Raw genomic sequence first — 17,917 nt, forward strand, 5'->3', positions numbered from 1 at the left:
TTTTATAAAAATTTAAGTTTATACTTTTTATTTACTATTATATTTTTATTTTAAAAAATTAAAAAAAATGATATTTTTTTATCAAATGTAAAAGTTTGAATCTAATAGATTAATTATAATATTAATTAAGTTAACATACTTTTATTATTTAATTTTTATTTTGTTTTATTTTTAATAAAGATACTAAATATTTTGACTTACTAATATTTTATAATAGGTATAAATTATTTAATATTTATTATAAATATAATATTATTAATTAATAAAATAAATAATAATATAAATTAAATTTTAAAATAAATTTATTATTTTATTATTAGTCCAAATATCAATATTAATATAAAAATAAATATATTATATTATAATAATATTATTAATATAAAAACATAATATTTGTTATTAAAAAAAATAATATAGACAATTGTTATCAACTCATGTTTGAAGATTAGATGTACTTGTTTACACGTTAGCATGCTTTTAGCTTGGCTTGTTCAAGGGGTAATCGTTTTTTTTTCTTTTTCTTTTTATCTTTCTTTATTTTTGGCTTTCGGGAATGGAAAGAAAATTGTGTCTTGCGCGAGTAAGGAGGAAGTGGTGTGAAGCCTGTGATGGAAGATTTATTTTTTATTATTAATGAGTATTTTGTTGAATAAATTTCTTTCATGGATTTAACAAATCAAGTAGGTGGATATTCTTGCTCAATTTGACTTTTATGTAAAGTAAGAGTTAGGATTCCAACTCTACTATTCGGATGAATTTTTCAAATGTTTTATTATGCAAAATAAATATAAATTGGTAATTGGTGGAGTAAAATTATATTAAAATTATTATTTCTACATGTGTTTTTTTAATGTATAAAATTGCAAAAGAGTATTTGTCTTGATAACCAAAAATTTTAGCATTTAAATGTGTTGATATTTATATGTGGGTCAAAGTTTTCTTCATATAAATAAAGGTTAAAATTTGATTTATTGACTATTTGTTTAATGATTTTTTATTATTATTTAAATAGTAGGTAGAAGATCACACTCTCAAGATTATTGGACAAATAATTAATGACATATTGGCGATCCTTAGACTAAGTACCTCTGCTTACTTAATAGTTAATCGAAATTCAATTTTATTCAATTTGATCTAAGATTTTACTTGTTGAATTGAGGGTCAATAGAGATCTATTAAAGAAATTTCATCCCTTACACAAAGGATCTCATTGAGTAAATATGTCCATCAAAGTAGAATTTTAATGGTCCAATTGCATAATGGAAAACACAAGCCTAAATTTGATCCTAAACCATTTGTGTCAACTCATTATTTCTTGTTTAAAAATTGTAAGTACAATGTCACTCATACTAATCATTTATTGGTTATTGTTGCTTATTTTAATTATATTTGTAGATTAACACTTTGTTCCTAAAAAGTTTCCTAGTCACAGTGACTCTTGATCACCTCAATCTATAAGAAAGGAATTTTAATTATAAATAGTTTAGTTTTTAGGAGCCTAGGTGATCACATAGGATAGCCAAGACAAGTCTTTTTAAAAGCTAATAGTAAACAATCCTTTAGAAAAATATAGTTTGAATGTAGATAGTGTTGTAGGACTTATAAGGGTTCAAGGGGACCCCAAGACAGTAAAAATCCTTAAAGATAGGTCCATCCCACACTTGGAGAAGATAAATAAGTAAAACCTCTTTGATGATAAAAAAAAATAACACTTCTAATGCTTGTACTTTACTTTTTTTTGTAGCTGTTAAATAAGAAGAAAAAACTTTGTGATTTCAGGACAAATCCTCTTGAAGAGGGAGGAGATGATAACATGTCAAGGGACCAAAGCTTGAAAGAGTCAAGAAGAGTAGGATAGGCTTGAAGTAAGAAAGCCTAATCAATTATTGAACTTTATATTACTTTTAATAGCTTACTTTTTTATTTTTTGTGTATATTTTTTATTGTAAATATTTTTCTTATTTTGACTTCGTATTATTTCTTTTTATTCAACCAAATGAAGACCACACCAATTCTAGATCAAGAATCCGGTGTCGTTTTCTTCTTTGCCACTGTTTTATGGTATCATTCAAAAAGTGCATTTGATGAACTCGTTGTATATAGGAATAGTAAATTTCACTATGATTCTTTGATGTTTTGTGAGATTATATATAGACTTTTTTTTAAAAAAAAATTATCCTTGTGTTAATTTTCTTTAATCATATTTTTCTAAAATATATCAATTTAAATAAGTACACAATATTTTTTATATAAAGAATTTATTGATAATACTATTTTTTCGGTGTATCCATTAACAATAAATCGATAATTATTTTGTCATACTAAAAATTGAACAAATATTTTTTAATATTTATTTATATGTAATTAATTATTTTGAAAAATATGATTAAGATTTTAATAATTATATTTTAATCCGTCCTAGTCGATTAATGATAATTTTAGTAATATGATTAAATTTTTATAGTCGGTTAATATTATTAAATTAATTATATTTTTAATAATTATTAAAATTTTAATGATTTAAGCAATTTAAGAATTTCTGTTAATTAATATCGTAATATTCTTTATTTAAGAATAATTAGAAACAGTAATATTATAAGGAATGATTCCCTAATATTCTTTAATTATATATACTACCATTTTTATTATCAAATGATTTATTAAGGTTTTTGATTTTTTGTTTTACCCTAATTAATTAGTCTTAATTATGATTTATCAAATTTTTTATTAAAGATTTTTTGGTCTTAATTAGGAGTGATTAGAAATCCTAATATTATTAGGAATGATTTCGTAATGTTCCTTAACGATATAGTAAAATCAAATTATTTTGTGATACTAAAAATTGAACAAATATTTCTGTAAATTTAAAATTATATTGTATTTGATTTGATATATATATATATTTTAAATGATTTTCAATAGTAATTTATTTTATAATATTAAATATTTTTATCCAAATTTTATCCTTTATTTTGATATATTTGTTTTTTTAATTATTTCCGTCAGCAAATTTTTATAATAATGTAAAATTTTAATAATAATTAATAATTGTTAAAATATTTTATCTAAATATTTTCTTTTAATTTAATATATATATATATATATATATATTTAAAATTATTTTCAATAGCAATTTATTTTATAATATTGCGAAAATCTAATAATGTTTAAAAACCCTTCTTTCAATTACCTATATCCTTTATTATATATTTTTTAAATAGAGAGCTGCATAGTGCTTTTTTTATTTCCCTCTATTATAATTTATATCTATATATAAACATAATTTCTCATTTTCTTATATATATTTTATTTGACATTTTTATCTCTTAGTATTTATTATTTGTTAGTTAAATAATAAAATTAAAAAAGTTACAATTAAAACAAAATAACTGTAAATAGTTGTAAAATCGTGTTTCACAGTTTTTTCTATAAAAATAGTAATTGTTTTAATTTTTCACACTTTTATTTTTTTTAAATATTGAGACAAGAGTGCCTCTTCCCCCTTTAGCAGTCATAATGAAAAAGGTTAAAACTCTTATTTGGTCCTTTATAATATTTTTTGTTTTAATTTAGTCCCACTTTAATTTTTGATTTCAATTTGGTCTCCAATAATTTAAATTATTGCAATTTGGGACTTCTGCCCAAATGATTTAAAACGGAGTTAACTGTTGGCCACGTGGATGCCAGGTGGATGCCACGTAAATGCATAGGTGGATGCTCGTTTTGCTTGCACATGTTATGTGTTAATTTTGTAACTGGAACGGACCGTTCCAAATGCAAATTTAACACACCAGTTCTGAATCCAGAACGGGCCGTTTTGAAACCAGAACGGGCCATTCTGGAACGCCAACTTGCCGTAATGTGATTCAAAAATTGAAAATAAAAATTCATAACATATCATAAATTCAAAGACAGAAACATGGTTCAGAAACTGAAAATAAAAATTCAGAACATAACATATACTAAAAAAGTTCAAAGAAATTACTGAGAAAGGAAATCATCCGGGTTTGCTGAAGGGAAATCCTAAACTACAAAAATTCAGGTTGTACCTCCTCAAGAACAGATTGTTATTGTTGGGGTACATCGTCAATGACTTCAAGGGAAAACATCGTTTCGTTTCATCCTTGACTGTATAGTATTAATTTGGAAATAAAACTTGCTACCATTGTCCTTAGTGATACACTGCATCGTCCTTAATGATACACTGTATAACTCAAATGTTTAGCAATTGAAGTTATTAATCTCCATTAACAATATTACCAAATCTAGTGTTTGAAATACTTTGTATCTTGGGTCTTTTTCCGTGCACGATTCACAACTGTGAATTATAATTATCGACCATTCTAGAACCAGAACGGGTCGTTCTGGTTCCAGGTGTATTCAAGTAATTTGGCATCCATCTACGCATCTACGTGACATCCACCTGACATCCACGTGGCCAATAATTAACTCCGTTTTAATTATTTGGACGGAAGTCCCAAATTAAAATAATTTAAATTATTGGGACTAAATTAAAACTAAAAATTAAAGTGAGACTAAATTGAAAAAAAAAAACATTATAAAAGACCAAATAAGAATTTTAACATGATGAAAATAAAAAAGGCACGCAACTTATTTCTTTCTTTATTCATATTTATTCACTCGTGTTAGAATTACCAAAACAGCATCATCATGGCTTTTTTTGTAGCATAAAAAATTGCAAGAAATTTCTTTCTTTATTCATATTTATTCACTCGTGTTAGAATTACCAAAACAGCATCATCATGGCTTTTTTTGTAGCATAAAAAATTGCAAGAAAGAATAATAACCATTCACATTTCCAAGGCAATCTTTGGCAACAGAATATTCAGTTCAATCTTGGTGTCAAATTTTGTGGCATGCGCTAAATCGAGTCAATGCTTCTACCCACAAGTTCTGTTGGAAAAAAAAAAACTAAAACAGAACACCTAACAAAACCACAATAAAAGATTTTCCCTTGCACCTTCCTTGCACTTTCCAAACGCTACATCGTTGTCCTTTTTCATCTTGTTGATGCCACTTTCAACCTTTCCATAACTTTGAAATTTTCTTCTTCGGGTAAACATATCATCTCGTTTCCTTGACTCTTCTTCCGTTGTGAATGGAGAGAGAAGGAAACGATTGTGTTGTGGGAAACATATCTCTCACAGCTTCACCTTTTGATGGTGAAGCTTCCATTTTGAGCTCCACCCTTTCGTTGGATCACGTTGGGGAGGTCATCCTCACCTTCAACTCAGATAGGTTGTCGTGGAAATTGGTGGAATCATTGGATAATGTAAGTCCCATTTCATTGCCTCTAACGTGTTTGTGAAAATTTCTGGCTTGTCTGGTGATTTTGTTTAATGGGGTGGTTCATTTATCTCACCCCAAGTTTAGATTATGGATGTGGTGATCAGAGTCGGTGCAACTGTTAGTGTGACCTAAAGCAAATTTTGAAGGAGAATTATTTTCTTTTAATAAGAATGGTGTATGATAGGTCATAGGTCTTTTGTCAATATATAAGACTTTTTTTGTGTAGCATTTTTCCTTTATAAAAATTAATAGCAATTTTTTTTGGTGAACCTAAAGTTTAAGCATTAGTAGCTTACCCTTGAGTCGGCTTGGTGGTGATTGCATCGAATCATAGTTTCACAATTCTCTCAATAACTCTGCATACTCTGTATCCCTACCACATACCACATATTGGGTTCTCTTTGATGGAATTCTCGTAATAAAACTGTAAAAAGTGAGTATGTACCTACAGGTACCATGCTCGAGTTCTCATAACTTTGAGTTGGATATTGCCTTTGACTCTGAACCTGCTTGTGACTGTGTTTGATGAAATGCATCCTTGATGGATGAGGTGTGAACTTTGAAGGTAGAGTTTGAGTGAGGAGCCAAATATGTGGGTAAGGGATGGGTTTGTTGGCTGTTTTCATGGAATGGAAGTTTGAGCTTTTGCTACCATTTAGTTTGTAGAAACCACTATGGGAGTCATTTCATGCAACAGGATAATACTAGGAGGGACCAAGTGCAGCGTCCAAAATTAGTTATGGGAACAGTCAATGTGAGATCATCCATGTTCAAGGCAACACTTACAACCACTTTCATGATCAGAATTTTTATAGCTCTTAAGACATGACAAAATGTGAAAAAACAACCATGAACAAGTTGAGAATCATGAAAATACTTTATTCTTTCTCTGCAACTGAAACCTAAATCTGTAAAAAATGATGGGAGAAATACATTCCATATGAATGGTGATCTCAATAGATAGCCAAATGCTCACAAAGATTCATATAAAGTAAAACAAATTATATAACATGTAATTCTTGTTAAAATAGAACAACAGCTACAGGGTCTGATATATAATATAAAATAGGACGGCCTTATAGTTGTGTTATATTATATCTGACCATGTATAAATTTTTATTACAACCAAACAGCCACGCTATCTGGTGCAGAGCACAATAAAGTATTACAATTGTCAAGTGATTACAATATGAAAAAAAAATTTCCAATCATTTTTCCTATCCAAATAAAATATGGCAGAGTTTCCCTTGTCATTAAATTTCTTCTTGCATTTCATTATTGTCATGGTTTGTTTGGTTGTTTTATTTTTCATTTTTACTTATATATATTTTTAATAAGTTGGTATAATGATCTCATATTGACTACTGGTATGGTCAAATTAGTGTTTATAAGTGAACAACAATCTTTACCTTACAAATCAATTTTGTAAGATTGAGTTTGGCTCCAATCCACTTTCTTAAGAATGACCTTATAGGCTATAGGATAATTTTTAAACTGATAACTACTGTAATGAGCATATAGTTTGGGTTTCATCTAATACTATTTTTCTTATATGTTCAATGGAACAACAGGATGTTTCAACTTGTTTAGGCATTAAATGTTTTTCTAAGGTTGCTACTGAGATCAAACTTTCTGACATATATGCCGTTGAGTTAAGCGATCATGGTTCAATTCACATATCGAATTTCCCTCCTGCTACTGAATGTCTACTTTTAGGTGAAGAAATGGAGGTTTGCTCTTGTTCTTGTTCTTGGTTAGGCAATTATATTCCTTTATAGGTTTATAATGTTTATCTTACAATTATGCAGATGTACCGTTTTACTGTACATGGTTTTACAAGGAGCAAGAATCAACCTTCACAGTGGATCCTGGCTGAATATACTTTTGGTCATAAAAATTTGCAAACATGTCAGATGTGGGTAAATCAACTTAATGCTTCATTGAGACATGAAGTTGGAAGACCAAAGAATCTTTTGGTATGCTCTACTATTGGTCAAACATTTATAATTTTTCCTTTTACTTTTATTGATTAATTAAAATGAACTTTTCCCAGAGATTATTTCTGATTCATTAGGTTTTTGTTCATCCAAGGAGTGGGAAAGGTAAAGGCTGTAAAACCTGGGAAGCTGTGGCTCCTATATTCTCTCGCGCTAAAGTAGAAACAAAGGTGAAATTTAGCATCTCTAGCGATTTTCTAAATGGATAGCTACTGACAAACTATCATTGCTATGTTTATATATGTTTAAGTCCCATCCACTATATTTTGCTTAAGAAACTCATACCAAGACTTCAAATGGGCCATCAACTCCTTGCTCAATAGCTTTTAAAATCTTATTTTTGGATGGTGGTCAGCAGTTGCAACTGAAATAAATAACTATATTTCTATTAATTTCATGGTGTTAACTTATGGAGTTTAATAAGTAATCATTCTTTTTGTATTTTTTACTTTCTGAAGTTCACAAGGATGAATATTCTAATTTTTCATTTTAGAATAACATGTTGCTTGTTTGTTGTACTTGTCTTCGCGTGTCAATCCTATTGCTTATGACTAGTGCCATTAACAAATAAAACCACCAGTGATTAAATAGAGGCTGATTTGTTATGTATATTTAAGAATTAAGAATATAAATAACAAAAACAACATGATTTTGTTGATAATTAGCAAAAAGAAATTTATTAGATGAAAATGGGTATTAATATTTTGGAGAGGGGAGAATGAAGTAATGTACAATTTTGTGTGCCTTTGTTTCTTCAAATGATCTTACTGTTACGCTCTACCTGTTTTAGCACAATTAAAATTGAGAACTTATGTTTGAGCTTTTGCTCAAAATTGATATATTTTGATTGAATTAGATTGAGGTGATTGGCTTTAAACTATGCTCAGCTTAGGTACTTCCCTACATTTGGATCTGCATGTATATGTGTTTAATATATATCTATTCATATCATGCCTGAAGTTATTGTTTGCTCTGTTACAGCAAATTAGAGCAAGAGATCTTGGCTTTATGCTAATATTAAGTGGCAACTGATAATCAAATTAGATTATCGTTCAGTATCCTAGTAATAAATTTTATTTTCTTTGCTAGGTGATTGTGACAGAGAGAGCAGGAGAGGCATTTGATGTGATGTCTTCTTCTATAACAAATATGGAGCTTAAATCATATGATGGTGTTGTAGCCGTTGTAAGAACTTAATTCCCTTCTTTTACATTCTGATTGAACTGGACTGGAAATAACTTTGTAATACCTTATTATACTGAATTTTTTATGCTGATAACACTCAGTATGATATACTTGAGACCAGAGGAAACAATTGAAAAAATATGTATATTTCTAATTGATTAAACTGTACAAAGGATTCATGAATGGAGGTAAATATGAAGATATGAGAAAATATGATCCTGATTACACAATGTACAAAAAATCTCCTAAAATATGCTTTCTACCTAAATACAAATTATATCTGATATAAATAGGAACAAAGTCAAGTAAATCAAATTTCTATCATATCTCTTAATCTATCTTTGTAATCTACATAATATCTCAAAACTGCCCTCAACTTGGAGCATATAGGTTGAATGCATCAAGCTTGCAACATATGTAAGCTATTCTCGGTCCTAGAAGAGACTTTGTGAAAATATCTGCTAACTGCTCATTAAAACCAACAAAATGAAGTAGTAATTTCTCCAGACATAACCTTCTTGTCTATAACAAGACAATTGTATTCAATATGCTTAGTCTGCTCATAAAAGATTGCATTTGAGGCAATGTGCAAGGTTGCTTGGTTATTATATAGGAAATTCATAGTGCCTAGTTCATAGAAACACAATTCTTGGATGTGTTTCAGCCATATGAGCTCGCATGTGGTGAGAGCTGTAGCTTGATACTCAGTCTCTGTATTGAATCTGACTAACATTCTGCTCCTTACTCTTCCATGAAATTAAATTATCTCCAATAAGGATACAATATCCCAATGTGGACCATTTGTCGGTTGGGTAACTTGCTCAATCTGCATGTGTATGCAACAATATCGTAATGACCTATATGTTTAGTATACACAAATAGAGTCTGTGTATACTAAACCTCTTTTGGGGGATTCTTTAATGTATCTCAAAATCCTAACAACAACATCTCATTGTACTATAGTTAGCTTTGGTGGTGTGGTTCTCCAAGGTTCTTATCATACCCCCATCTGTATTCTTGAATACCAAAGAAAACACACTTCACAGCATGAGTATGCAGTTTATCAAGTCTTGGAGTAAGATCATGAAGCAAATGCAGCCATAAACTCAAGGAGGGATATGGAACAATGGTTCATTAGGAAACAATATAAAATCAGGAACCTTCTCTTGAATAGCAAAAGATGACGTTCTGTTTATTGAAAAACCTGCAGTAAAAACAACATCACCCAAAACTTTAGCACATATGAACAAAATACCGCTGTTTCCATCATATGATGGTGTTCAAAAATACCATTTTATTATATTAATGCATTACTCCATTGTTAGCAATAAATAATAATTAAAAGGAGCTGAGAAATATTCTTTTGCATTATCACTACATAAAATGAATAGAATTACCAAACTTATTTTGGATTTCTTAGAAGAAATTTTGAGACATGCCAAATAATTTTGATCTTAATTAAGAAAATTCACATAAATCTAGAAAACCCGTCTACCTATGTCCTAAACAGAAGGGATATGACTTGGACCCCATACATTAGAAACGAATAACATCAAAAGGAGTGTGAGCTTGTGATTGGACAATGCAGAGGAAAGAAGAGGGGACATGTTTTCCATGCTAAGAGGATTCACACTCCCAAGAACTATAAATGAGAAAGATGAGGAACCATTTTCTTTTAAGTTTTTAAGACTCAGATAACCAAATGACAACGAAAAAGACTATGAGACTATGTAATGGTGCAAGAAACTGAGGATGAAGAGTGAAGGTAACAAGGCCCATGTAACTCATATCCTGTACCAATTGTCTGCTTTGTACTTTGGTCTTGTAAAAGGAAAGAATCAAAAGTAAAGGTTTTTGAACAATTTATGCTACAAGTTAGATGTCTTGCAAAAATCAAATAGAAAGGGTACTTAGAGACAAGAACAAAATCAAGAAATAAAGATGGAGGAGGAGTGGCAACTGAGGGCCTGACACAACTCTCTTCTTTTACCTTGGCCTGGGACCAGCTACGAAACTGTAGGCAAAGTTTAACATGGTATGATTATAGTTGCTTTTTGCTGACAATGAGAACTTTAATTTTTGAAGTTGCTTTTTTGTTAGGTGTCTGACAGTTAATATCTGTTAGATCATTAGATAGTGGTTGGGTTGAGATAGAGAGGAACTAAGTCATATCCCCTATAAATAGGAGGAGAGATTGACAAGGAAAGCTATCTTGTCTTTTTGAAAGGATTGAATTGGACTCTTAGAGTGGGGAGGGGTCAAGGTCACTCAATTACTGTAAGTCCTACTGTAGTTCATCTATGGCTATATTCCCAGAGACTTTTACTTGAGAATAATTCACATTTCATCACTTTTCTTCATTTATTTTCTCTACTTTCTTTTCTGTCCTGATAAAGTTCCATTCTATCACTTTTCTGTTTTTGTCTTACCTCACAAATTGAAAAAAAAAAAAAGTAAAATCAATTGAAGGCAAACCTCTTCTTTTGTTTGTTGTCTAAACTATGAAACCATAAATGAATATGAAAAACTTAGCTTATACTCTACCAAATGATGCAGTGTCATAAGATGTCTTCTTTGATATAATGAGCATGTGCAATATTAAGATTGGCATTTGGATCTGATATTTATTATAACGTCTTGCACAACATTGCGAGTTCCAAGAACATTATATGCATATTCTTGTTAGGAATCTAATTCCTCAATCATTCTTTTGATATTTTTGTGAGACTCTATATTTTTCAAGTTTCAAACCATGATATTTTAGATGCATCCACTTAATCACTTTTCAAGTTTCATTGTTCTTTCTAGTGGTTTTCCTTGGTTATTTTCAATCATTGTGTTCTAACTGTGGTGGTTCCAGGGTGGTGATGGATTTTTCAATGAAATCCTTAATGGGTTTCTTTCTCCCAGGTTTAAAGCTCCCTACCCACCAACTCCATCAGATTTTGTTCATATGGTTAAAGATAATGGTGATTCTTTGGTTCTTGATGAAGAACAAATTGTTGATGAGACTTCAAGTCAAAATGAAGACCAGTTTCCTTTGATTTCAAGTCCAAAACAATCTGGGTCTAGAATCTCAAATTCGAGTTAGTTCAGTTTATCTGCACTTCATTTTGCTCCAAAAAATGTTTTCTACTTGTGATCACTTTCTGAATCGTCCATTTATATATTTTCTTGGTTATTGGATGCCTTTAAAATTGAAATGAGTTGTAAAACTTGAGAATAGATTAAGAGAGACTTGAGGATAAATTAAGAAAGTTATTTGTGAATTGCTTGACTGATTTAAACATAGCATGTTTGTATTAATATACAGGAAAAGAATAAATTCAACTTGTATTTATAAAGACAATAAATAAGCATAGTTATTTTCTAAGACCTTTATGTTTCCAATGCTGCATCAACCCCTAATATTTTCAATGCTACATTAATTACAGTCATCGGTCCAACACTTTGTTAACTGCATTGTGTACCACTTCAATAAGTAAATATGTTGGTTTTTCCATATTTTATTGACCTTGACCCCTGGGAAATGATAGTTTCTGCAACCACCGTTTCCCCCCCTCTACATCTCTAGTTTACTTTATAGAAATACAAATCCACAATTAATAGAAAAAGGGAAAACGAAATGACAAATTAATGCTTGATTTTTATTTGGCTTTTGTAGATTCTGAAGATAAGGCTGCTGAATTTCCTGTTCCCAACGAGTGGTTTAGATTTGGAATCATTCCCTCAGGTTCAACTGATGCCATTGTAATCTGGTAACTATTTTCCTTCCTACTTTCCATTCTGCACAAGAGATGATGTGTCGTATCTAAAATCAATTTAAAGAAACTGCATTTTTTTTCAATATAATGTGCTTTGATTTTCATGCATTAAATACCAAACCATTTCTGCAATATCTTCTATCAAAAATTTAATTCTGCCTTGTTCTGCATAAATTACATTTAGTTGTTACAATATATTTTTAGCAGATGGATGCATAAGTTAAGTGTCACAATCACACACAATGAGTTGAATATATATTAGTCATATAATGAATACAAGCTATAATGACTATCAGGTGATCTAATTATGTTCACTAAATGAAAGGGATTGAGTACTGACTTCATGCATTGGACCTGGACCAGTTTTTCATTAGAGGATAATGATCTATGGGTATGCATGCTTTTTTGGGTTTCCTCTCTAAAGCCCTTGCTACCATGTTGAAAGAGAAAAAATAGAGATAGATTCAAAGCTAGGGTCCCAATCACACAAGGAGCTGAATATATAAATATATATCAGCAATAATCAAGGATGCCTAATTACAGTAACCAAATTTAGGGGATTAACTACTCACTACATAGTACATACATTGAATGTAGACACTAGACATTAACACTATCTTTTTCTGGTTTGCTAGCAAATAAAAATGCCCACATAACAATTCATGAAACAATTCCTTGTTGCTGCACTGATTCCACGTATGCCTGTAAGCATATTTATGTTATATGGCGATCTATCTATAAAGTTTCAAACTGTTGAAATTATAAAGTTTAGACAGAGAAAGAGGAAAGAATTAAAGGATGATCTGAATAGTGATGTTAGATTCATATGGTGTTGTAATGATATGATACTAGTGACTGTATAGTCTTAGTGGTCCTATATATGCCAATATAATAACCAGGTCAAGTTGATAGAAACTGGATCATATTGTAGACGGAAATGATCTTTATTGATGTAAAAATGTTACATTCCAAGTATTCAAGAGACCTAGTACTCTCCCAATGATTTCCCAAATCCAAAGAAAACCCCCCTCCTTCTCAACCCCTCTTATTTATTGGCAACTCCTAACTAACTAATGGGTAACTAAACTGTCATAACTAACTGCGACCTAATACAAATATTAGTGTAGTATTACTGATACATGCCCAAGCCTATCAATACAATAACACTACTATTCCTAATTAAAGGAGGTAATAAATAAGAATATAATAAAATTTGGGAACAATTTTATGCCTTAATAGATAACATCCTCAATTAGACAACTAACTTATCCCTGAATAGATATTCTAGTTTTTTTGTAGATAATGTATCGTATACTTTTGCAAATTACATGCTATTTAAATTTCTAAAGCCAATATTTTGCTGTGTATCCTTATAGTTTTTATATACAATTCACACGGGTTATGTGGAATTCTGAATACAACACACTGTATTTTGTAGTACAACTGGAACTCGAGATCCTATTACTTCTGCATTGCATATTGTCCTTGGTAAAAGGGTGCACCTTGACATAGCACAAGTTGTACGGTGGAAAAAAACTCCTAGATCTGAAGTTGAACCTAACGTGCGCTATGCAGCTTCCTTTTCAGGGTAATTTCTACCTTTTTATATTATCTATTGAAAGCAAATTATGTGTTCTTTAATTATCAAAAGAATACAATCCAAACTCTTCTTTATGCTTACTTTAGTTGCAAATGTTAATCTTTCAAGCATCTTTTTTTGGCTTCATTTTCAAACATTTCTCAATGTCTATAGCTCAGTGTAGTTGGTATTATTGTAAGTTAACCAATGGAATTTGCTTTGATGCTTTGCTTTTTACTCTATTTTTTTTTCCTGTTAAAGAAAATTATCACTAACTAGAAACTTGACCCTCTATCATTTTCCTGGACTAGAAGACATGCTGTGGACACTAGGGAAAATGAATATGTTCAACTGTCACCGGTTACATACCGAGTGTTCACAACCAAGTTACATGGCTGTTGAGCAAATTAAACTGACAAGCTTCTTCTAGTCTGGTCTTGTTCAGGAATCTTTAAGATATTCAGCTTGCTAATTGTACTTTGAGTTTTGTCCATCTTGTTAAGATGTTGTGGAGATTTATTAGGGTGAATCATATCTTAGCTAAGCATATCATATCATATCATATCATTATCATGTAAATCTTTATTTTCATTATAAATAAAAGTTATGTGTGCTGAAGATTGACACACAATTCCTAAATCACAACACATCTTAATAAACCTATTTGGAAGTCCTAAGTTCCCTCTAAGTGATTGGCTTTTACTTGGTGTAAAGCTAATGGTTTTTAAAAAGGGTTTCCCTTTCAGAGATGTTTAGGGACTGGGTAACTTCATCAAGGAGGATCTCTTATCCTCCAATCTATTTGTAATGATCTCTTAGTATTTTAACCAATTTCCTGTTTAATAAATATAATTTTGGGTTGGGCCTTGAATTCACTTACACATGACCCTAGATGTGAGAATACAATAGAGAACACTTCTGAAAATATAATAAAATCACATTTAATTTGTTACCCTCATTGCATAGTTACATCTTGAATGGCATTTTTGCTATGATAACTAATCAAAGGTTTGTCCATATTCATCTTTAAATGTGCATCATTTGCCTACTCACTTTGCCAATGTTCACGGTTCTTTTCACATTATGATCAGAGATGTAAATGTAAAGCTTTTTCTGCCTTTGCTTTGTACTTTTAAGCCTATAGTAATTGGGAATTTTCGTATCAAGAAACTCTGATTTCAATTTATACAAATTGACACATGTAATGGTATTATCATCTTGGATATACTACATATTATTCCTTAATTATCATATAGATTTCTTTAGTATTCTTATATCCTACGTTATTGACCTCAGGTATGGATTTTATGGTGATGTCATCACAGAGAGTGAGAAGTATCGCTGGATGGGTCCTACACGTTATGATTATGCTGGAACAATGGTGTTTTTAAGGCACAGGTAATCTCTAAGTGGATGTGATATTGTCCTTTGATTATCTCAGCTTAATGTCTTTTCTTGAATTCCAGACTTTTCTTATGTTACACACATGGTTGTCAATCTCTAGTGACAACTCGTAAACTCGAGTTTACGAGTTTACAAGAGCTTACCTGTACAACTCGGAGGTAAACTCGTTTTTTAGTGAACTCGGAGCGATCTCGGTGAACTCGGGTAAACTCGTGTAAACTCGCGAGACTACCTCCGATATTAAGAGATCACCGTTTTTTTTTTTCCACACACAAAACGCACGTTTTGTGTTGTGTGTTAGAGCACTTTCACTCCAGACCAGACCTCTCCTACTCTCCTCTCCACTCCAGACCTCCGCAGCGCCTCTTCCACGGCTCTCCTCCTTCGCGCCTCACCTCCTTCGCGCGACACCTCCGCGCGTCTCCTTTCCTCTCCGCGCGACACCTCCGCGAGTCTCCTCTCCTCTCCGACGAATCTCCGCCGATCTATCCTCTCTGACAGTGGCTCTGTCTTCCCCGGCATCTGCAGATCTGTCTTCTTCTAAGAGGGAAGGCAGCGGCGACGGCTTGAGGAAGGGTTGCATTGCAGGAAAAATAATTAGGGTTGGAATATGGGCCAAATGGGCCAAGTTTTATTTTTTGTTTTGATTTGGTTAAGAGGGTTTTTACTTCATTATTTTTTTTAGAAAGTAACCTCTCTTTATTAATTATTAATTATTATTATTATAATTTAGATAATATTTTAAGTAATACAAAATTTAATATAAGACCTTAAATATTTTGTTTTCTTAATTTTTTATTTTATTTAACTACTATAAATTTTTATTATTAAAAATATTTAATGTATAAATAGTTATATTTTTATTTTTATATGTATATTGTTAATTATTTGTATTATAAATTATCTAATATTTATATATATATATATATATAAATAAATTAGAATAGTGTAATCTTGCTATATTTAATAAATTATTTTATTATTAATATAATTTGTTATTTTACTCTTTAATATAAAGTTAAAATGTTTAATTATTATATAATTTTTAATTATTTTTATAATTTTGTTTATTGAGTAATCTCTTACGAGTTTACGAGACGAGTTTTCGATACGAGTTTACGGAGCCTTCACGAGATTACGTAAACTCTCGAGATTGACAACCTTGGTTACACATCTCTTATTCTGTTACATGGTGGACTATGTTATGTGAATGCTTTCTGATGTTTGAACTACTTTCAGAGATGCATTTTCGTAAAATATATGCTGTAATATAGGAAAAATATTCAATAATATCTTGATTGTTTCAGAATAATTTAAGAGTATCCTGGGTCATCTCTTAGGCTTAGTTTCCTTATTTCCTTGCAATCTCTTAGGCTTAGTTTCAAAACATCATTTTTTGTATCCATGACTAGCATTGATTTGACTGAAGTTGACATTTTTTGTATGCATAAACTAATGGTTGTGTTACTTATTTCAATTATTGACACTTAACATCTTGCTTATTTAACCTGGCCTTTCTTTTGCATGAATATCATTCAGATCATATGAGGCAGAAATAGCATACCTAGATGTGGAATCAAATGAAATCAATTTGAATTCCAAAAGGGATCATCAGGGTAATCTTTTATGGGCATTAAGGTCTCCACACATGTCAGAAAGATGTATCTGCCGAATTAATTGCAAAGTTTGTAACGAAAAACCAAATCAAGCATCTGTTGGAGTTTGCAGCCTCACACCTCATCTGTATTCAGAAGAAACAAGATGGGCAAGATCCAAAGGACGCTTTCTTAGTGTAGGAGCTGCTGTAATCTCTTGCAGAAATGAAAAGGCACCAGATGGATTGGTGGCTGATGCACACTTGTCAGATGGTTTTCTTCATCTTATATTGATTAGGGATTGTCCTCATGCGTCTTATTTATGGTAAACGCTGCCTGTCTTCTTCATACATTGCCCATGTGAAATTATCAAAGCCAATATATCTGTTGAAAATCTTGCATCTCTTTCTTCCATCAAGAATGGAATCTTTATCTAGCTTATGTTGGAAATCCTACTTGGCGATGCAATATTGTATCAATCTGTTGGACACTCGGATTTGCTTACATGTAGGATAGGGTCTACTTAATTGAGTTGGTGGAAATTTTGAAATGAAAAGCATTTTACATTGAGTGTAACAAAAGATGCAATTCATTTGTTTGTAATTAATATATTTTAAATTCCTATGCTCTCCTCTTACATTTGTTACATGGTTTAATTGATTGTTTTGATATGCTTGGTTCATTATCTCACACAATTTAAATATAGCTTACACATTTAGTAACAATATCTTTTTCTGTTTGCTTACTGAATGATACAGGCACCTGACTCAACTTACGAGAAGAGGGGGAAAGCCCCTTGAATTTTAAGTTTGTTGAACATCACAAGGTTAGTTTTTTCCCTAACACACACCACCTTATCCAAGGACCATGGTTATCTTACTCATTTTATTTTGCTTTTGCAGACACCTGCATTTACTTTTACTTCTTCGGGCAATGAGAGTGTGTGGAATGTGGATGGAGAGATCTTTCAGGCACACCAACTCTCAGCTCAAGTGTTTAGAGGCCTTGTATGCATGTTTGCAACTGGTCCTGAAGTTTTAACTGAGGAACTGTTTTTGGCTATGCCATTAACAGGAACCTTGA

At 31.0% G+C, this 17,917-nt stretch overlaps 1 protein-coding gene and 1 long non-coding RNA gene across 5 annotated transcripts; one reads left to right on the forward strand and one right to left on the reverse strand.

The window, feature by feature from the left end:
* The first annotated feature begins 4,841 nt into the window (after positions 1-4,841).
* On the forward strand, positions 4,842-17,536 carry LOC145952264 (ceramide kinase). 4 transcript variants are annotated; one of them, XM_083064562.1, is made up of 10 exons: positions 4,842-5,293; positions 6,882-7,040; positions 7,119-7,286; positions 7,385-7,477; positions 8,397-8,492; positions 11,353-11,578; positions 12,157-12,250; positions 13,695-13,844; positions 15,132-15,233; positions 16,779-17,178. In XM_083064562.1, exons 1-10 carry the CDS (start codon positions 5,120-5,122, stop codon positions 17,161-17,163), a joined length of 1,647 nt encoding a protein of 548 aa, XP_082920688.1. In that variant the 5' UTR covers positions 4,842-5,119; the 3' UTR covers positions 17,164-17,178. The 4 variants fall into 4 exon arrangements, with proteins under 4 accessions (XP_082920688.1, XP_082920689.1, XP_082920690.1 ...); XM_083064563.1 differs by lacking the exon at positions 16,779-17,178 and having other exon boundaries at positions 15,132-15,237; XM_083064564.1 differs by lacking the exons at positions 4,842-5,293; positions 6,882-7,040 and having other exon boundaries at positions 7,125-7,286; positions 7,402-7,477; positions 16,779-17,536.
* Positions 8,668-16,066, reverse strand: LOC145952266 (uncharacterized). The gene is made up of 2 exons (XR_014429945.1): positions 15,383-16,066; positions 8,668-9,696 (listed from the first exon to the last, which is right to left on the reverse strand). It is a non-coding gene; the product is annotated as an uncharacterized LOC145952266 (long non-coding RNA).
* Positions 17,537-17,917: the final 381 nt, after the last annotated feature.

The sequence above is a fragment of the Cajanus cajan genome, chromosome 10 (assembly GCF_000230855.2).
Source record: "Cajanus cajan strain Asha chromosome 10, NIPB_CcT2T_4, whole genome shotgun sequence".
NCBI classification, from domain to species: domain Eukaryota; kingdom Viridiplantae; phylum Streptophyta; class Magnoliopsida; order Fabales; family Fabaceae; genus Cajanus; species Cajanus cajan.

What these genes read in the sequence shown, in the direction of transcription:
- LOC145952264 (XM_083064562.1), top strand. Translation starts at nt 5,120, where the DNA reads ATGGAGAGAGAAGGAAACGATTGTGTTGTGGGAAACATATCTCTCACA. An exon ending in GAAGACCAAAGAATCTTTTG is followed by an intron (nt 7,287 to 7,384) that starts GTATGCTCTACT and finishes CTGATTCATTAG; the next exon opens with GTTTTTGTTCATCCAAGGAG. An exon ending in GCGCTAAAGTAGAAACAAAG is followed by an intron (nt 7,478 to 8,396) that starts GTGAAATTTAGC and finishes TTTCTTTGCTAG; the next exon opens with GTGATTGTGACAGAGAGAGC.